We start from the raw sequence: 22,211 nt of genomic DNA, 5'->3' as shown, positions 1-22,211 counted from the left end.
AAAGTTTCGGACACCGAAAAGTTTCGGACAGCGGAATCGTACCGCAGAGAGAGGTCACCGGATGAGTTTCGGTGAAACCGAAAAAGTTGTTTCGGGGTATGCCATTAAGTCAAAATGGTTTCGGCACATGCCTGATAATTCTTGGAGGGTGCCAGAATCATTCTGGAAACTTTTTGGAATTTTCAGAAATAAAAACCGAAAATGTTTCGGAGCTGCCGGTACCGCTTTGGCTGTTTTTCGCAGATGAAATTCACTAATCTGAAATTGTTTCAGAACGAATCCAAAATCATTTTAGTGGGTACTGGAATTATTCTAAGACCCACAGAAATATTTTCGGATTTAGTGGGCGCGAAAAATTGTCTTCATGAATAGTGAAAACGCATTCTTGTTTGCTTTTCGCAGATGAAAATGACTAAACCGAAATTGTTTCGGAATGCGTTGAAAATTATTTTAGTGGGTACTGGAAATGTTCTGAGCCCACATAAATATTTTCAGTTCGAACGGACGCTGAAAAATGTCGTCATGAATAGTGAAAGTGCTTTTTGCTTGGCTTCTTGGAGAAGCCACCTTGAGGGCCTTTTTGGTATTTCCCCCATTGGCTTCTTGGAGAAGCCACCCTTGGGCTTGGCCTATATATAGGGGTGGAGGGGGCTGCCTAAAGGATCATCCCTTCTCACATACAAGTGCCATGCATGATCTGGCTTTTCTCTCCCTCCCAGCGAAATAGTTTCGTAGAGCCGAAAGGCTGTCTGGGTTCCGGTGGGAACTAGTTCTGGACGGCGAAGCCCTGCTGGATAGATGACACCGTATGTGTGCAACTCTGTAGAGAGATCGTAGTTTCGGTCTTAGTTCGTGAGTGCCTCCCGAAGGGCTTTCCGTGTGACCGTCCGAGTTTCGAAGGTCCTCCCGAAGGGCTGTCCGAGTGACCGTTCGAGTTTCGAAGGTCCTCCCGAAGGGCTGTCCGCGACACCGTCCGGGGGGCTGATCGACCGCCTCCCGGAGGGCTGTCTGAGGAGCAGATGAGGGTATACATCCTCGCGGTTGGGAGGTTGTAAATCCTAGCTGCGGGGATCTGCACCGCCTATCATCATCGACTCTACTTCCCGCTGCGCTACGAGTCGGTAACAAAAAAGATCAAACCATGTATGCAGTCTCCATAGTGGTCCTGGGCTGGTGCGTAGGTCGGAAATTTTTTGTTTTCTGCTGCGTTACCCTACAGATTGACTGTAGCGAGTGCCATGAAACAAGCGTCCGAGATGGGTTTGACTCTTCGTGCCTCGTTAGGCCTTGAGGATGCGCCAGTATGTGAGATAGCATTACAATATGTGCGGAATGGGCCTCTCGTTGAGCCTGCGCGGGAAAAGAGTCTACCACCACAAATGCGAAATCTGCTACGTTGGTACAAGCATTTCATAACATGGGCCGGCAAAGAATATGTTTATGCGGATGTTACAGAGGAGCATCACACCAAACGGTACTCTGTACAAGTTCATATGAGTGAATTGTTCCAGCTGTTCAATCTGCGCGAGCTCGACAAATCTATCCTGAGTTGCTACGTTCTATAAGTGATTTATTTCTACCTCATCTCGTTCTTCATTGCCTGCACTATATATATATATATATATATATATATATATATATATATATATATATATATATATATATATATATATATATATATATATATTGTCCTAACTATATTGTTGTGTACGCTATTATGCAGATTGAAGATTTGGGAATGCAAAATAAGAAACATCCATGATGTTGGGTTCATTGACCCACATATCGTTAATGGACATGTGTTACAAAATCACCCCGAAGACGTGGAGAAAGACTTGTACAAGTTTCTTAGAAAGCATCAACTCAAAAGTCATATTCTATTTCCTTACCATTCTGGGTGAGTGTTTCTCTCTTGTGCCCATTCTCTTTTGTTTACTCCATGCATGGTATGTCTAATCGATGAGTTATGCATGACTGTGCATGTAACGTGTCCGAAGGTTCCACTGGATTTTGCTAAATATTGAACTTCACACCTCCAGAGTTCTAATCATGGACTCTATGGATTCGGATTCAAGGAGTTGGGCCGACATGAGAAAAATGCTGCAAAAGTAATTATTTTCAATCATTTGAGCTCTATATCGATCGGTCTCTTTCGTTCATTTCCTAATATCAAGTAACTAATAACTGCCTTGTTCATTTAATTTTCTTTGCCCTGTAGGGTTTGGAGACGGTTCTCAAAAGAAATTGTCGGTGAATTCAAACATGAGCTAGATTTTAGAAGGTTAGTTAATGTGGATAAGCAGCCACCGGGGACCAATCTATGTGGATACTATGTTTGTGAGAACATCCGGAGACACACCTCTGAGCGGAAGGCATCGGATAGCGTGCGGAAGGCGACGGATAACTTGCGGAGGAGGCTTAGTCCAGAAGCTCGCTTCCGACCAATTCAAGATGAATTAGCAGGATTTTTCATGGGGGAAGTCATCAATCCTAAAGGAGAACACTATACCGAGGACGAAGAAATTTATATGCATACCCGAGATTGAAACTTGTTCGAAGTTGTATATGGTCATCCATCCTAATTGTGTATGGAAACTTGTTCGAAGTTGTATATGGTCACCCAAGATTGAATATATATTATATATTCCTCTTGAATTCTTCTTGTTTGAAATTTCATATGCATGTATATAGTAGCGTAGAATATGTGTACTAAAACTTCATCAAAATTAAAATAAAACACAAAATAAAATATATAAAAAATAAAACACTACAAATTAAAAAGAAACCAGGTTTAGGGGGGCTAAAACCCTAAACCTGCGGAGGAGGCCTTTAGTCCCGGTTAGTCACGAGAACCGGGACTAAAGGTCCTCCGCCCCGACGGACTCCTGGCGCCCACGTGGACGGGCCTTTAGTCGCGGTTCGTAAGAGGCGCGACTAAAGGGGGGGCCTTTAGTCGCGCATATTTAGTCCCGGTTGCACAGCCGGGATTAATGGCCTTTGCGAACCGGGACTAAAGGCCTATTTTCTACCTGTGTGTGTTGCTGGCGGCCGTAGTGGTCTTTGCAATCAGTTTCAGAGACTAAACTGTGATACTCCATGTATGGTTAAACGCCTACGTATCTGAATGTATGTACATGTGATTTAAGTATGTATCCTTGTGGCAAATTGATCATATTTTTACCCAACTTAAATTGTGTCCCTACATTGAGCCCCATAAATACATATGATTTGGTTTGTAAAGAATTGTGGCATGCGGTTTGTTTAGGTGTACTGGCTCTATTCTAAAGAAAAGACAGTTTTTTGTTTTGAAAATTTCTTATTTCTCTCACAAGTGCGTATAGATGCTAGCACATACAAGTTGATTTTCTGAAGGAATGTGCTTATTTCCAGTCCAAAAAGGACATGTATGCGAAGTAGCTCAACACAGTACGAAAACACTTTCCCGGTCACTGACAACTCACCAGACATATGCATTATTAAGAGAGGGGGGTTAGTCCCGCGCGGGCAATTACCAGCAGGTGTGAACTTCCCATTCACAGAAAGTCAAAACATTTTTCTGCTTTCCATTTTTGGCACCTGTAGAAAATTATGTCTAAAAGTTTAAAGTCAAGACCCAACTTTTGGAGCGTCCCAACTTGAAGACTAGTTCAAGGGCTACTGTTGGTTTCTTGTACTAGGGGGTACTCACCACGTTGTCTCCTGACCAGGTGGGTCAGGCCAAGGTCCCCTATGGCGGTTCACTAATGGGCCACTTTGGCCAGCCCATGACGCATACAAGTGGGACTTGGCGCACAAGACAAGGACCCATGTAAATCCTAGGCCTCCGATACATTATATAAGCCGAGGCGGGGCTAGTTGATAGATCATATATTCCAGATCATTAGAATCATGCACCATAATCTCATGGTAGATACCTGTACTTTTAACTATTCCTCATATGAATACAATCAAAAGCAGGACGAATGGTATTATCTCTTCGAGAGAGCCCGAACCTAGGTAAAGTCATGTATCTATGTTACCATCATTCCAAGATGCCTAGCTTTGGAACCCTACCTCGAGATATGCTGGATTCGGTACCGACAATGAGCCTTTCTCAGAGGATGATGTGAGGATTGCCATGTTTGATATGCCGGGCGACAAAGCCCCGTGGTCGGATGGGTTCACTGGTGCTTTCTTTAAAGCTTGTTGGAACACTGTCAAAGGTGACATCATGATGGCCGTTAACCATTTTGCGAGCCTCCATGCCTCTCATTTTCACTGGTTGAACTCCACGATTGTCACCCTCATTCTGAAGAACGACGGTGTCGAGGACATCACCGACTTTCGCGCCATCAGTCTTATCCATGTCGTTGCTAAGATCATAGTCCAAACATTGTCATGTTGCTGAAATTTAAGTTGTTTCTATTGGTAGTATAATGTTCCAATGAATAATTATGTTGCTTAATTTAAAGAAATAAATAGAAAAAGAGGGCACGACACGAGCCCTTGGCTAAAAAATTACGTGTGTGTGTGTGTGCGTGTTCATCGTTTTTATGTGATTGATCCGTGGGCGAATCCCAACTATTGGTTCCAAAGGAAGGTCAAAAATTTGAAGCCGTGCTTGCTTGGGGTGGCTACCCTACTAGTGCTTCGGGGCTGCCAATAGTCATTCAACGGAATGACCAGGAGGGAGAGGGTAGGTTGTCGTCGGCACGGCAGGTAGATGGAGATCATTCGTGAGGGGGGTGGTGTCGAGGTGCGATGCTGGAAGACCGCTTCAAGACCATCGTCTGAGGAACTAGACGAGTCAAGGAGTCGTATGAGTTTGTACGTGCAGTCATCGTCGTGGTTATGTCCAAATGCTTGTCTTTGTATGGATTCGTTGTGTTGAAGCGTTGTGCAGGTGTTCTGTGAGTTATGTACATGTCCTCATGGAGTGTCCAGGTTGTGGTCAGTGTAGATTCGATTGGATGTCGCAGTTGTAGGAGAAGCCATCGTAAACAGTAGATGAAGAATCTACTGCAAGCAAGTACAAGAGGAGTATGATGTGAACCAAGTGAAAGGCAACTACCAAGCATTGACGGTGGCGGAACATGGCAGGCCAAGAAAAGTTTGTTCCATGTTTTGAAATGTAACTCCGTATTGCAATAATGAGGCAATCCATGATATTTCGTGATCAATAAAGTGTGATATTCTCTCTGAAACAATCGGAGTCAAATGACGAAAGAGAACTTTATTGTTTTTTGTCCTTGTTATATTTTATTGAAATACCAAAAGAAATCTCGGGCCTGCTTTCATCGGGTCTGCACTCTGTAAAAGGATATGCCACAGAATGATCTGAGGAAAAAAAAAGACTTACACTATGCAACTAAGATAAGTTTTCAGGGTCTCCCGCGCGATGCGGCCTAGGACCAAGCCTGCATGAGCCACCCGCGAGGGGCCCATTTGACTCTTTTTCGCCGCCTCTCAACACTCCCGGATCTATATATACATGAAAACCCGAGTACTATTTTTTAGAGAATGTTTACATCGCCACCTCGGGAAATTCAGATGTGGAGAAGAGAAAGTTGTGATATGCACTATGCCGGAGTAGGTTAGATCCAATATTGGAGGTGGATCTCGACCTTCGGAGGCCATGAACATCAAGGAACAGAGAGAGAAATTTCCTCCCACATAGGAGGGAGGCCCAGGAAGAAAAAAGAGAGGACGTAGGGCCCTCCCCCCTCTCTTTAGGTGGTGCCGGAGTGCCAGCGGGAGGGGAACCATCATCATCATGTCCGTCGACTTCACCACTATCTCCAATACCAAATCCCTCCTCTATACAGTGGTTCACTCATCCACAAAACCTCTGTAATCCCATAATTAAACATGGTGTTTGATATAAAGAATTATTATCCAATGATCTATTGTGTTATCGTTATGCGCAATAAGTTTTGTTTTGTCATATGGCACTCATGACATATTATGATTGATATGAATTGTGTGTTATGATATGGTGATATCCTCTTATGCTTATGTATGAGTTCACATGTATGTTCGATGACACCTCAAGGAGTATATTGTAAAAAACTACCACATTATAGGCTAGTGCTACAAAAGACTACCACTTTAAAAAATCTACCATAAAATTGGTTCGCTGTTCCAAAAAACCCAAAGGACCACATTGTTTAGAATTGATCCGGATTACGACAGATCGGGCCCGCTCCTAACTAAACCGCCTGTTGACTTTTTATTTAACTGTTAACTTACATGTGGGACCCACATGTCGGTTCTTTCTTCCTTCTTCTTCTATCTTCTCTCTGAGAGCACAAGGGCCGGCCAAAAGGCCGTGGCTGCCGCAGGGGGGGGGGGGCAACAGCAGAGCCGTAGTGGCGGGGAGCAGAGACAACAACGGGCAACAGCGGTAGAGCCACAGCGGCGTGCAGCTGCGGCGATGGACAACGGCGGGCAGCAGCAGAGCCGCAGCGGCGACGGCGGGCAACAGCTGCTGCAGCCGCGGGCAGGGCAGCAGAGCCACTGCGGCAAGGAGTAGCGGCGACGGCGGCCAGGACAGCAGAGTCGCAGTGGCGGCAGCCGCGCCAGCGAGTAGTAGCAGAGCCGCAGTGGTGGAGAACAGCGGTGCCGATGGGCAGCGGCAGCGAGGAGTGGCGCCGACAAGCAGCAGCGGCCGCGAGCAGCACGCAGCGGCGGCGAGGAGCGGTGCCAAAGAGCAGCGGAGGCCGCAAGCAGCATGTAGCGGCGACAGCGGGAGTAGCAATGGCGGCAGGCGGCGGCGGGGGGGGAGTAGTGCTGGTAACCAGCATCAGCACGCAGCTTCCGGCCATGGCGGACCGGGTCTCGATTGCTTTTTTACAAAACTTACATGACCGTTTTACTTATTTTGTAGGGACCGACATGTGGACTCCACATGACATAACGGTCAACTAACGGTCCAATATAACGGTGTCCTAACGAGTGGACCCTCTCTGTCATAAATGCCATTAAAACTTAACACTTCAGCAACTAGGCTTTTTTAAAACAGCGAACCAATTTTGTAGTAGATTTTTGAAAAAATAAAAACGTCATAGTTTTTTGTAGCACTAGCATGTAATGTGGTAGTATTTTGCTATATACTCCAATTGAAGGGTTAGCAATGTGTTGTGATGAATTCTTAATATTTTTTGATGTTTGATAAGGGTTTCAACTTGTCCGAGACGGTCCATGATTTGGCGTGAAGTGAAGCTTATGGGTTCCATTTGCGCAGAAAGGAGAGTTAGTCAACACTAAGCAGTCAGTCTTTGATTTCTTTCACTTAGTTTACCCAATGAAGCTACCACAAAGTCCCCCCACCCCTACCCACCAGCAGTTTTCTCTGGTCTGCAGGAAAACAGACGTCCGAACCAGTTCGTGGACCGATAGGATACCAGGTTGGACGGTAAAATGTGTTTGCGGTTTGGGGTCCACTTTGAATTGCATCCATGAGTGACTCCTTGATATTCTCTCTCTCAAAAAAAAAAGATTGGAGTCAAAAGAGTTGGCGAGAGAAGAAAAAACATAACCAAAAGTAGTTGGCGAGAGAAGAAAAAACATAGTCAAAAGGAATTGGCTTGAGAAGAAAAAAACCATATCCAAAAGGAATTGTCTTCTTGATAATATAGTATCTTTCTTTTCTTCTTTTTTGTTTATGTTACTATAAAAAACCAAAAGAAATCTCGGAACCGAACTGGCCTGCTTTCGTTGGGGCCCTCGCCGTCACTTCGACTCCACCCCTGTGATCGCGATCAGCGTTCGATGCCGCAGAAGAGGCTCCGCCGCCGCCGCAGGAGGTCTCCTCGCCGGCGCCGTGGTGAAGAAGGCGCATCTTTATCTGCCCCCCTTGTCGAATCGGATAGCAGCAGCAGCACGACTTCCTGCACACGGGCGCCCGAACCCCTCGACGAGCAGCCCGACGCCCGGCCGGCCCGCGAGTACGAGTCGAGGTACCATGGGATCCTCGCCTCGCGCCTATCCCAGCTGCCGCTACCAGCCTGCGCTGACGAGGAAGGCCCAAATCTCCCCTCCGACGAAACCGTCGAAGCCCTCGTTCGTTCTTCCTTCTACGACGACGAGCTGCGGGCTGCTCTGGTAGAGTACCAAGCCCACAAGCTCTTGCGCCGACCAGATGATGCCCAGGGACGAGATGGAGATTATGGAGAAGTTGATTCGTCCTCCTCACTGATGGATGATATCACCGAGGAGGAGTTCTCCAGAGACCGTGAAGTGCTCAGCTCTCGCAGACACGAAATTGATCACACTGAGGCTGAATTGGATGAAGAGGAGGCGGACAGTCTCGATCGTATCCATGCACGCTATCACAAGTACGCACGATATCGCCTCAAAGCTTGCCTGGTTAGTCTCTCTCGTTTCAATTCAATGCTCCTCCTGCATGCCTGTCAGTCTAATCTTTCTGCCAGTCATAGTATATACTACACCCTCAGTCCTATAATATAAGAGCGCTTTTGACACACGCTAGTTGCTGAAAGGAATGCCTATTGACGATGCTGCACTGGAATGCAAGTACACTCCAGAGCTTGCCTTGGATTACCTGAGTGATGGAGCCTTCGGCTGGTGTTTCGACTTGAACCTCTGTTTGCCCGTGTCATTGAGCGACTATCAGCGGCTAGTCCCTTGTAATGAAGTAAGTATGAAGGCCTAAAACGTCTTATATTTGTTTACAGAGGGCGTATATATATATCCATTACTTCTAGCTCAATAAGGGATCTAGATTTCATCTGTGTGCTCATGCAGCTGGTAACCAGTTTCTTCTTCTCTTTTCCTTCGAATGGGAGGCAGCAATTACTTGTTTAATCTGTCCTTTGGAAGTATGAACACTTTAGCAGCCTGAGGTTCCTTTTAGCATGGCTTTATGCGAGTATATAACCCCCGAGTTCTAGGGACCTGAGGTTCTTGGCGAAATGCAAAAATAAAACTATGGATGTCACTTCCTGCCGAGATTAAGCACGGTTTAAAATATGTGTGCTTCCAATAAAATTGTGGAAAATCTCATAATGTGTGCACCGTAGAAGAATAATACAAAAATTATACCTTCTTCCCTGAGAGTTGTTGGTACATGGCTTTTCATCAATTAAAAAGAAAATAGAGTTTCATATACTGATGCATCCTTTGCAAGGAGCAAGCTTTTTTTTTAAGAAACCAAGAGGTCCATGCTCCCAAAATCCGCGTACCATCCCTTCTTTTGTACGTGTAATCATGTTTTTGCCTGATTTCTCAAGTAACCATATTTTTTACGTGTTCCAGTACCATGTGTGTAAGTACTCAAAATTTCTTCAAGTGTGCAAGTACTCAAAATTTCTTCAAGTGTGCAAGTACTCGAATCACTAATAGTATTATTCCACACCCTTAGGGGTTGTTTGGATAAGCAGAATATACAAAACCTGATCTCTATAAATCAGCAAAACAGAATAAAACCTTGTTTGGCCGCTCTAACAAACGTAAAACCCAGAATTTTGCGTTTCTGGAAAAACGAGTATTAGTCGTTTTTCCAAAAACGCGATTTACATATACCCGATCCCATGCAGTTTCTTATGTCCGCTGCATGTAATTCTCAGGGCAGCAGTAATATGTATGTTGCTTCCCTTCTTTTTTTGGTGCAGGGGGGCGATGAGTATGAAAGTTGGAGTGAATACCGAGAGTTTTATAGCACCCCTGAAACTGATAGAGATTATCTGCTGTACTGGGAAACAATTGTGAAGGATCTTAAGGTATGCATGGTGCAACCATCAGCTGCTCCAAGTTTAAAACTATGCTCAGTATTTACTTTTTTGGGGGACTAACAACCATTTTGTCTTGACAATGGATTGAAGAACATGTGCTTAAAAGCTTTTCTGAGATACGCCTATATGACCTCTCAAAACAATGTAATGACAACTAGTCTCTAACTCTCTATATATGCGCATAGTAGCATCACAATAACTTGTCTGTTGTACTATTTAGTGGCATGAATTGCATGAAAAAGCTTCATGCCAAGCAGTTAGGATTGCTGCTAGGTTCACAAACATCCATCCGAGGCTAGCATATTATGGTTTCCTGGTATGGTTCACCTGTCCCTTGCTTATTTAGATTGCCAGCTCTGGTTATGGTTGTGTTTGACGAATGCGGTCTTTTGATTAAATTAAGGAGTATAAACAGAGCACACGCTTTTATCTCAAGTTCGTGAAAGATCTCGACTATGTCTTTTTTGAGATTTGGAAGCTGGTCGGTCGTCAGGTCAGCATTCTACATCATAACTAAGAACGGTTTCATTTTATTCGTCGGATCTGTCAGTGCCTTGTAACCCTATTTATGCTTGGTGATGTTGTTTTCTTTTCCGTTGGACAACGTATAGATGTGTTTCAGAGATGCTATGCAGCATGTCTGAGGAGAACCCGTTTCCATTACGCAAACGTGATTTGGAGCACGAGCTGAGTCGCCCTGGCTCGTTCAGATTGGAGGAACAAGTATGTTTTTCTTTTCTTTTCCGTTCACAGACTTTTTATTTGTTGTTTCATTGGGTAATTAGTTTATCTCTTATGATGCAAATTGCTTTGATCACCTCTCACTAGTAGAAAACAGGGCTTTGGTTCGGGCCTGGCCAGCCCATTAGTCCCGGTTCTTCACGAACCGGGACCCCGGGGGGGCATTAGACCCGGTTCGTGAGCCCAGGGGGCCGGCCGGGGCCTCATGGGCATTGGTCCCGGTTCATCTGGATCTATTTGTTCCGGTTCTAGGCACGAACCGGGACCAATGGGCCGCGCTCCTGGCCCACAGCCATTGGTACCGCTTCGTGCCTAGAACCGGTACAGAAGGGGGGTGTTTAGTTCCGGTTCCTGCCACGAACCGGGACAAATAAGTTGCCTATATATACCCAATCGACGCAGCAGAGCACTCCACATTGCTCTGTTTTTTGCTGGCCGGCGAGGGGGAGGGCATTGGGTGCTCTAGCTCACCTCCTATGCACATGAGGTGTTCGATGAAATGCCCGAGCCACACTAGTTAAGCTTTCTCCTCTCGAAGCTCGACCTCGGAGCTCCATTTTTCCCGAGATTTGTCTAGGTTTAGCGGTTCGTCACGCCCCGTCCTCGTTTTCACCGCCGTCGATCGCCCGCGCCGATCTCGTCGCCGGCACCACCGTGGTGAGCCTCTTGTTCTTATATTCTTTATAATTTTCTTACTTTAGATAGATACTTGTCTGATTTTCTTACTTTAGATAGATACTTGTCTGATTTTCTTACTTTTGACACACATAATTATATATAATGCATGCAGATGAACCGGCAATGGATGTATGGTGATAGACACACCTCCAAGTACATTAAGGGCGTGCATGAGTTTCTCGAAGCGGCTGAGGCAAACAAGCAGAATGGTTTTATGTGTTGTCCATGCCCTAAATGTGGGAATACGATGTCTTACTCTGACCGGAAAATCATTCACACCCACCTGCTTTATAAGGGTTTCATGCCACACTATAATGTTTGGACGAGGCACGGAGAAATAGGGGTTATGATGGAAGACGACGAAGAAGAGGACGATGACAACTATGTGCCCCCTGAATACGGTGATGCTGCAACGGGGGGAGCTGGTGAAGATCAAGAGGAACCAGACGATGTGCCCGATGATGCTGCTGAAGATCAAGACGAACCAGACGATGTGCCCGATGACGATGATCTCTGCCGGGTCATTGTCGATGCAAGGACGCAATGCGAAAGTCAAAAGGAGAAGCTGAAGTTCGATCGCATGTTAGAGGATCACAAAAAAGGGTTGTACCCCAATTGCGAAGATGGCAACACAAAGCTCGGTACCGTACTGGAATTGCTGCAGTGGAAGGCAGAGAATGTTGTGCCTGACAAAGGATTTGAGAAGCTACTGAAAATATTGAAGAAGAAGCTTCCAAAGGATAACGAATTGCCCGACAGTACGTACGCAGCAAAGAAGGTCGTATGCCCCCTAGGATTGGAGGTGCAGAAGATACATGCATGCCCTAATGACTGCATCATCTACTGTGGTGCGTATGAGGATTTGAACGCATGCCCGGTATGCGGTGCATTGCGGTATAAGATCAGACGAGATGACCCTGGTGATGTTGACGGCGAGCCCGCAGGAAGAGGGTTCCTGCGAAGGTGATGTGGTATGCTCCTATAATACCACGGTTGAAACGACTGTTCAGAAACAAAGAGCATGCCAAGTTGATGCGATGGCACAGTGAGGACCGTAAGAAAGACGGGAAGTTGAGAGCACCCGCTGACGTGTCGCAGTGGAGAAAAATCAAGAGAGAGTACTGGGATGAGTTTGCACGTGACCCAAGGAACGTATGGTTTGGTTTAAGCGCGGATGGCATTAATCCTTTCGGGGAGCAGAGCAGCAATCACAGCACCTGGCCCGTGACTCTATGTATGTATAACCTTCCTCCTTGGATGTGCATGAAGCGGAAGTTCATTATGATGCCAGTTCTCATCCAAGGCCCTAAGCAACCCGGCAACGACATTGATGTGTACCTAAGGCCATTAGTTGAAGAACTTTTACAGCTGTGGAATGGAAACGGTGTACGTACGTGGGATGAGCACAAACAGGAGGAATTTAACCTGCACGCGTTGCTGTTTGTAACCATCAACGATTGGCCCGCTCTCAGTAACCTTTCAGGACAGACAAACAAGGGATACCACGCATGCACGCACTGTTTAGCTGACACCGAAAGTATATACCTGGACAAATGCAGGAAGAATGTGTACCTGGGCCATCGTCGATTTCTTCCGACCAACCATCAATGTCGAAAGAAAGGCAAGCATTTCAAAGGCGAGGCAGATCACCGGAAGAAGCCCGCCATGCGTACCGGTGATCACGTACTTGCTATGGTCAATGATTTACACGTAATCTTTGGAAAGGGTCCCGGCGGACTAGCTGTTCCGAATGACGCTGAGGGACGCGCACCCATGTGGAAGAAGAAATCTATATTTTGGGACCTACCCTACTGGAAAGACCTAGAGGTCCGCTCTTCGATCGACGTGATGCACGTGACGAAGAACCTTTGCGTGAACCTGCTAGGCTTCTTGGGCGTGCATGGGAAGACAAAAGATACAGCTGAGGCACGGGAGGACCTGCAACGTTTGCACGAAAAAGACGGCATGCCTCCAAAGCAGTATGAAGGTCCTGCCAGCTACGCTCTTACCAAAGAAGAGAAGGAAATCTTCTTTGAATGCCTGCTTAGTATGAAGGTCCCGACTGGCTTCTCGTCGAATATAAAGGGAATAATAAATATGCCAGAGAAAAAGTTTCAGAACCTAAAGTCTCATGACTGCCACGTGATTATGACGCAACTGCTTCCGGTTGCATTGAGGGGGCTTCTACCGGAAAACGTCCGATTAGCCATTGTGAAGTTATGTGCATTCCTCAATGCAATCTCTCAGAAGGTGATCGATCCAGAAATCATACCAAGGCTAAGGAGTGATGTGGTGCAATGTCTTGTCAGTTTCGAGCTGGTGTTCCCACCATCCTTCTTCAATATCATGACGCACGTCCTAGTTCATCTAGTTGACGAGATTGTCATTCTGGGCCCCGTATTTCTACACAATATGTACCCCTTTGAGAGGTTCATGGGAGTCCTAAAGAAATATGTCCGTAACCGCGCTAGGCCAGAAGGAAGCATCTCCATGGGCCATCAAACAGAGGATGTCATTGGGTTTTGTGTTGACTTCATTCCTGGCCTTAAGAAGATAGGTCTCCCTAAATCGCGGTATGAGGGGAGACTGACTGGAAAAGGCACGCTTGGAGGGGACTCAATAATATGCAGGGACGGATATTCTTGGTCTCAAGCACACTACACAGTTCTACAGAACTCTACCTTGGTGACCCCGTATGTCGATGAACACAAGAACAGTCTGCGCTCCAAACACCCGGAGCAGTGCGACGACTGGATTACATGTGAACACATCAGGACTTTCAGCAGTTGGTTGGAAACACGTCTCAGAGGTGACAACACTGTTTGTGATGAGTTGTACTCGTTGTCCAGGGGACCATCTTCGACTGTATTGACTTACAAAGGATACGAGATAAATGGGAATACATTTTACACGATCGCCCAAGATCAAAAGAGCACCAACCAAAACAGCGGTGTCCGCTTTGATGCAGCAACCGAGAGGGGAAAGGACACATATTATGGTTACATAGTGGACATATGGGAACTTGACTACGGACATGATTTTAAGGTCCCTTTGTTTAAGTGCAAATGGGTCAATCTGTCAGGAGGCGGGGTACAGGTAGACCCACAGTACGGAATGACAACAGTGGATCTGAACAATCTTGGGTACACTGACGAACCGTTCGTCCTAGCCAATGATGTGGCACAGGTTATCTATGTGAAGGACATGTCTACCAAACCGAGAAAAAGAAAAGATAAGGAAGCGAATACATCATACGATGAGCCAAAGCGCCACATAGTTCTTTCAGGAAAAAGGGACATCGTGGGAGTGGAGGGCAAGTCAGACATGTCCGCAGATTATGAAAAATTTCATGAAATTCCTCCCTTCAAAGTCAAGGCTAACCCAAGCATCCTGATAAATGATGAAGATTATCCATGGTTACGGTACAATAAGGAAAGGACACAAGCGAAGAAAAACTGAAGACTTTCTCTCCACAACTATTATGATGATACCATGCCAACTTTCAACCTTTTCGTAGTTCATTTGAAATCCCTTTGTAACAGACGAGTTTCCGTATGAAATCCTGATACTTCGAAAGAGATTGTCCGTTTTGTATATGAAGTGCATCCAGTTTTTGCCGTAACCGTCTCAACTTTCTTGCACATGCTATGTGGATGAAATGATGATACCATGCCAACTTTCAACCTTTTCAGAGTTCATTTGAAATGCTTTTCAATTTTAGGGTCTTATAGCTCAAAATAATCAGTAAATGCATGAAAAATAACAAATGAAGTCAGAAAGGGTTGAAAATTGATGATGTGGATTTGAATGGTGCATTTTGAACACACAAAAAGTCAGAAGTTCAAATAAGTTTTAAAAAATGAAATACCTTTGTAACAGACGAGTTTCCGTATGAAATCATGATACTTCGAAAGAGATTGACCGTTTTGTACACGAAGTGCATCCAGTTTTTGCCGTAACCCTCTCAACTTTCTTGCACATGCTATGTGGATGAAATGATGATACCATGCCAACTTTCAACCTTTTTAGAGTTCATTTGAAATGCTTTTCAATTTTAGGGTCTTATAGCTCAAAGTAATCAGTAAATGCATGCAAAATGGTGCATGAAAAATAACAAATAAAATAAATGAGTAATTAGAAACAAAATAATATAAACTTTAATAAAATATATAAAATTTATAAGCAACCTCTAGTATTATTGAAACTAAAATTATATAAAATTTATGCAACTAAAATTATCGAAGTATTTTCTGTTCAAAATCATTAAAAGCAAAAAGAATTTTCATAAAGAACTTTTTTTGTTAGAAACTTTAATAGCAAAAAGAATTGTCATAAAGTAAAATAAATAAGTAATTAAAAACAAAATAAAATAAATAATTTTTTTGTTGTATGTAGAAACAAAACAAAATAAATAAAGCAAAAAATAAAACAAAAAACAGGCAAAAATAAAAAATATGCCACCTACTGGGCCACCACGGCCTGAATACGACTAGAAACCCATCGATGGGCCAGGATTCAGGCCCGCAGAAGGCCCAGTAGGCCCATCAGGCATAGCAGTGACAATTAGGCCCGTTAGCCTGCAATGGAGAGGAGCTCGAGAGGGGTGCGGCAGTGGGGCTTATAAACCACTGCGCGCCCCTCTCAACTAGCGAGGTGGGACTAAACTTTTGACGCGGGCGCAGCAGTACAAGGCCTTTGGTTCCGGTTGGTGGCACCAACCGGTACTAAAGGGGTGCATTGGTACCGGTCTGTGGCACCAACCGGGACCAATGCCACCCATTTAGTCCTGGTTGGTGCCACCAACCGGGACCAAAGGCCGCCGCTTCCCGCCCTTTTGGCTGCTGAAAAGAGGCCTTTGGTCCCGGTTGGTGGCACCAACCGGGACTAAAGGTCGCATTCATCCTGGTTGCTGTCACGAACCGGGACCAATGCTTCGTCTATATAACTAGCATTTGTGAAATTTTTCATTCAGTTCGTCTTTCCCCACCCCGACGACGCCGCCAGGCTGCCCCTCTGTGCCTCGCCGTCACCGTCGTCGCCCCTACCTCCGACGCCGTCCCGTGCCGCCCAGACGTCGTCCCCCCCCCCCCCCCCGCGCCCCTGCCTCCTAGTCGCCCGTCGTCGCGCCCCTCACCGTCGCCGTCGCCGCCCCTGCCTCCTCGTCGCCCGTCGCCGCGCCCCTCACCGTCGCCGTCGCCGCGCCCCTCACCGTCGCCCCCGTGCCCTGCCTCCTCGTCGATCGCCGCCCCCTTGCGCAGTACGAGCTCATATGAATTTTCCTAATTTAGATGTGTAGTTAATTTAGATGTGTAGTTTAGATGTGTAGTTAGTTGAGTTGTTGTAATTTGTTCATAAATGAATATGCAAAAGTTAGAATTTTTTCTGTTCATAGATTTTTTTGGTGATATTATTGTTGAATAATGAAATGTTTGTGTGTTCATATATATGCAAAGAATATGTCAATTTTTTCATAGAATTTTTATGATTTTTCTGTTGTAATTTGTTCATATAATTTTTTTGTTCATAGAATTTTTATGATTTTTTCTGTTGTAATTTTGTTCATAGAATAAGAAGAGAAAGTGTTTAATAGAATTAGTTAGAAAAATAATAGAACTAGTTAAACTAGTTTATTTTTAGTAAGTACTACTTTATTCTATTTATAGTAAGTGCTTAGTAGTTGAACTAGTTGATTTAATAAAACTAGTTTATTTTACTATAGAAGTAGTTTATTTTTAGCAAGAAAATTAATAGAACTAGTTTATTTTTTTAGTTAAAGCAATTATTCCCGCATCGACGTCGACGATGCCAATCCCGCATCCTCGTCGTCGACTCGGCGGAGGAGGCCGGCTTGATCAGAGGGGCCATGTCCGGGATTGGGCTCCGCCGGGCTGGTTTTGGGAGGTGCTACCTTCCGGGGGCGTAGGTTGGTGAGGAGCCAGCCCGTCGTTGACCCGATCCTTGTTTGGTGGCGGTCGCGTGGGCCGGTGACGGTGCCGAGGCTTCCGGACACCGCGGAGGTGGTACGTCACCGTGTCAGCGAGGAGGACGAGCACGTCCGTCGCTACATGGTTGCGTTGGAGGGCAGGTTCGACAATACCTGGCAGGTTCTTCAGGGATCTCACTGGAGCTATGATCCTGTGATGGTTCCTTCTCTTTGGGTGTCCACCGCCTGCGCCGATACCTGTCGGGCGCTACGGTTCTAGCTGTACTAGCGATGCTATATGTATTCGAGGTGTATTAGTGATAATATTCGATGATGTACGGACGCATGGAGATGATGTAGTTTTGCTTATAATTGAATGCATCCTAATTTGAATACTACTTTATTTTGTGATTTGATTTTGCTTATTGAATGCTCAAATAGGAAAACTACTCCTACTTTGAATGCTAAAATTGGAGAGCACTATGCAAGGCGTATGCATATGATTAGTTGATAGCTTATAGGGTTTTTGTTTTCGCAGAAATCTAGGAGCCCCCCTCCATCATCCCCGCCGTCGTCCCCGTCACCGACCCGCTCCGACCTCGAGGTGAGACCTGCCACGAACCGGTTTTAGAAAGATAATTAAACGATATTTCGGGTTGACTTTAAGTCTGTTGAGTCTCCACCATATATGAGAGGACGAAGAATCCCGACTGTTGTCGTGGGGTAGCTTCTCCTTCGTTCCCGTGTGCTAGACAATTTGGTGTAATGCACTCGGGAACGAAAGGAGGAGCTACCATCACCGACGGTCGCAAATGTCAGAGAGGAATCAGTGAGGGAGAGTTCCACCATATATATATGAGAGGACGAAGAATCCCGACTGTTGTCGTGGGGGTCGCTTCTCCTTCATTCCCGTGTGCTAGACATTTTGGTGTAATGCACTCGGGGATGAAAGGAGGAGCGACCATCACCAACGGTCGAATGTATACACCACGTGAGCTGAGAGTTTTCAAGAAAAGACTCGACAGACCGATAGTCAACCCGTGATGAATAATAATGATCTAACTTAGGTTTTTTAGTACATATATTTAATTGTAGATGTTTAATATTTGAATTATGAACATAGGAAATGTCGTACTCGGACGACGAAAGTCTCCCGGGGGAGTGCGACTGGTGCCACGACGACCGAGGTCTGTGCGACAGGCCTCACCTGGACGAAGATCGGCGCTTCAGCATTAAGCTGGAGGAGACCTTCGATGTTGAAACGGTACGCAACGACGACAAGTGTTATTTTTTCGTAATTAAGCACGACTTCAAATATTTCAACGTGTACTTTTCATCTTTTACAATTCGACTAGCTTATCCCATGCCATGCAAGACGCTATGTCTTGGAGAGGATGGGTTTTGAAGACCATGAAAGTTTCGAAACAAAGAAAATTCACCTAAGGACCCATCATGGTGTGGATTTTGAAGTAAAGCTGTACAATTCTGAGAGCGTAACCCATTTTGGTTGCAAAAAATGGGAAGCACTTTGCAAGATGTATGGTTTTGATGAGGGTATGCTTGTCACCATGGATCTTGGTGATCCTGAAATCGAGCAAGACAATATGGACATTTTGGTCCTTGTTGATACGCCTCCAATTCTACCGCTATGTGAGTTTCTCAAACATAGTTATTAGCTAATTTATATTGTTTATTTCAAAATAGTTGATAACTTATTTCCATTGACAACTTATTTTGATTGTTCAAACAATGTGCGGAACATGGTAGACAAAACCCACTACACCGATGGCTCCGAATTAACTTATCAGGAGAAAAATCATCTGGTCGGATTTTGTACTGATATTGAGAATTACAATATCTACAATCAAACTCCTCAACATTATGGTCAATACGTGCCACTAGTGCACGTGTTGAACTACGGTAACTACCCCTGGTAAGATTTTTTACTATTACGACATCCGTGCATCTTTTGCATACTTCTAAAACTAGTACATCATTGCTAACTATGAAGTTATTACTATGTTTTTCAACAGAGAATCCCAGAGGATTGTGTGCCTTATTTGATGTATCAGAATGGCAGCCTTCGTGTTTTGAACATATATCCAGGTCATCCTATGAATCTCAACTGTCCATACCGGATTTCTCAAAGAAGTGGAGACATGCTAATCAAAAAATGGAAAAAAATGTATGGACAGTCATAAGTAGGGTTGGTTCGATGACTATGAGGATGATGATCGTATGACTTGTTATTAATAACGAGTAGAAGTTGTATGATGATGATTAGTAGGACTTGTTATTATATATGATGATGCATGATGGGAGCATGAAGAGTTATTATATATCAGCGGGTGAAATGAACATGGATTGGATTGAAGTGAAGGCAACATGCATGTGCTGCATGTCGAAAGTAGTATAATCCAAACTTGATCAAAGTTAGGATTAGTATTACTTTCGACATGCACCACATGTTGCCTTCACTTCAATCTAAGCCATATTTAGGCATAGCAGTAGCGTTGGTAAACCAAGCACGAAGATATAAGAGAGGACACTTCTCTCTATTAGCTAGCTAATAACAACCTAAATTAACCCCCAAAACCCCTAAACAACCCCTTTCAAAAAAAAACCTCAGCTTCAGCCAGTTGCTGACGCGTGGATGCCTGGGCTGGCCGCAACGGCCACGTGAAGGCCCATCTGTCCCGGTTCATGTAAGAACCGGGACTAAAGGCCAAGGGCATTAGTAACGATTTTAGTCCCGGTTCCAAAACCGGGATAGAAGGCCCTTACGAACCGGACAAATGGCCATTTTTCTACTAGTGTCTCCTTGTAGTTCCGACGGTGCATGGAGGGCATCAGTAAGGAAGTAAGTACACTGTGGTGTGGTCTCGCGTACATTGTAATCCACTATGTAGACCATATCCTGACATCTGATGTCTCTCCTTCATGTGTGTGTGTGTGTAGGTTCCAGAGTGGATAGCACGTGAGTTAATTTCGCAGGAGGTTAGATTCAAGGTATATATGTTGTATAGATATTGGTAGGCAATATTGTTTCCCCTTGCGGGTTCTGTACGTAATAGCTCATTCTTTCCAATTCCAGTGTGATCTGCCGAAGAGGTATGTGCAGTACGCCAGGAAGAAGCTCAAGGTTGCAGAAGTCATAGGATTGATTCCCAAGGCCGAGATACCAGCGTAGTTGTGTGTGTTGCTGGCGGGCGTAGTGGTCTTTTGGCATCAGTTTCAGAAACTAAACTGTAATATTGCAAGGTTAGCTACACCATGTATGGTTAAACGCCTACGTATCTGAATGTATGTGCATGTGATTTAATTAATTATGTATTCTTGGAGCAAATTGATCATATTTTTACTCAATTTTTTCGCGAATACGCTAGAGTGTGTATCTTTTCATTGATAGGTATGGAGAGTAGGGGGGGGGGGGGGGGGGGGGCGTGCCGGCTCAAGGTCTTGTGCACAGATGGCAAGACAATGAGAGGCAGAGCATTGGTGATGGGTTGCTCAGCCCGGGTACAATGTTAAACGATTACATGATGAGCAATCTTAAACCGTACGTGCCCACTCGAGACCAGGATTTGGCCTCGATGGACGTGATGAGCCGTGAGATGGAAGGTGTCTCTCCAATCTTAAACCAACTTAAACTGTGAACCTACGTTCAACCCGATAAATACATTTGATTTGGTTTGTAAGGAATTGTGGCATGTTGTTTGTTAGAAACTAGATGATGCCCCGCGCATTGTTGTGGGAATTGGTTGCAATATATCTCAATAACACTTGATTGTCTGGAATATGAATTTTTATATTAACACATGAACCAAAATTAAAAATACATATGACTTATTATATCTGATAAAATATTTATTGAATATAAGTTGAACAATAGAATGATAATTATTTTCCCATGCATGGTTGCATGTGGTGGTGGGTCTTTTATCATGCATGGTTGCATGTTAAGGTGGGCTTTATCCCATCCATAATTGTATGGTTATGTGACATGCTTGCATGTTAAGATAAATAAGTTATTGGGATCAATCTCTTAGGTATATAGGATATGTGTACCAGCTTTCGTTGCTAATTAAGATACTACCATCTTTCAGTAGATAGAACATTTATAAAGGGTATTCCAAAGAAAAGACAGTTTTTAGTTTTGAAATTTTCTTATTTTTCCCACTAGTGTGTCTAGATGCTAGTACATACACTAGTAGAAAAAGGGTCATCTGTCCCGGTTGGTAAGGCCTTTTGTCCCGGTTCAGGGTCGTTACTAATGCCCTAGCCCTTTAGTCCCGATTCTTACACGAACCGGGACAGATGGGCCTCCACGTGGCCGGTGCGGCGAGCCCAAGCAGGAGGGCCTTTGGTCCCGGTTGGTGGCACTAACCGGGACCAATAGGCATCCACGCGTCAGCATTTCAGGGGCTGGGGTTTTTGTTTTTTTTGAAGGGGGGTTGGGGGTTTTGGGGGGTTAATTTAGGTGTTTCATATATTGTGTTAGCTAGCTAATTAATAGAGAGAAGTGTCCTCTCTTATCTCCGTGCTTGGTCGACGCCACGTACTATATACGTATAGAGAGGACTCGACACGCTAGCTAGTAAGCAAATGAAGGAAACAGAAGATCGTCATGAACATATGCATACAGAGAGAAGTGATATCGACCACCTCTCCTTCTCCGAGAGATTGGTCGAACAACAAGTTCTCGTATATCTATCTGACACTACCGGCTACATATATACAATAATTATCTCTTACAATATAATCTCCTAATTATATATGAACACAGGGTCCACATAGTATTCTCCGTTTTCAGCGATCACGTGGTCAAGGAAGAATGCCGCCAATTCCTCTTGAATTGCTCGCATACAATCTGGTGCTAGGAGTTCATCCCGCATCCGAAAGATCTAATTTGAAGAAGGGGGTCAATACATATATATATGAATAAATGAAACTCAACACAAATGAGGGTAATAAAATAAAATTGTGAATATTATTGCTTACGCACTTCATATTGTTCGTCAGAGTAGCCCCGCTCACAGGTCGTGTGGCGGATGGACTCGCAAACGTAGTATCCATAGAAATCATTCCCTTGTTCCTGCCACAACCACTTTACAAGAAATAGAGGTCAATCAAACTGA

General features: G+C 44.7%; 1 protein-coding gene across 1 annotated transcript; it reads left to right on the top strand.

Moving 5' to 3' along the window:
- The first annotated feature begins 7,749 nt into the window (after positions 1-7,749).
- On the top strand, positions 7,750-20,263 carry LOC123076659 (uncharacterized). The gene is made up of 5 exons (XM_044498790.1): positions 7,750-8,346; positions 8,471-8,635; positions 9,612-9,719; positions 20,032-20,082; positions 20,168-20,263. Exons 1-5 carry the CDS (start codon positions 7,750-7,752, stop codon positions 20,261-20,263), a joined length of 1,017 nt encoding a protein of 338 aa, XP_044354725.1.
- Positions 20,264-22,211: the final 1,948 nt, after the last annotated feature.

Source organism: Triticum aestivum, chromosome 3D (genome assembly GCF_018294505.1).
Source record: "Triticum aestivum cultivar Chinese Spring chromosome 3D, IWGSC CS RefSeq v2.1, whole genome shotgun sequence".
NCBI classification, from domain to species: Eukaryota; Viridiplantae; Streptophyta; class Magnoliopsida; order Poales; family Poaceae; genus Triticum; species Triticum aestivum.
Note: the sequence above shows the minus strand (reverse complement) of the source record. Positions and strands in the feature narration are given on the sequence as shown.

Bases quoted from the DNA above. Each gene is read 5' to 3' on its own strand.
- LOC123076659 (XM_044498790.1), top strand. From the start codon at position 7,750: ATGCCGCAGAAGAGGCTCCGCCGCCGCCGCAGGAGGTCTCCTCGCCGG. The intron at 8,347-8,470 runs GTTAGTCTCTCT...GACACACGCTAG, and splicing joins ATCGCCTCAAAGCTTGCCTG to TTGCTGAAAGGAATGCCTAT. The intron at 20,083-20,167 runs GTATATATGTTG...TTCCAATTCCAG, and splicing joins CGCAGGAGGTTAGATTCAAG to TGTGATCTGCCGAAGAGGTA.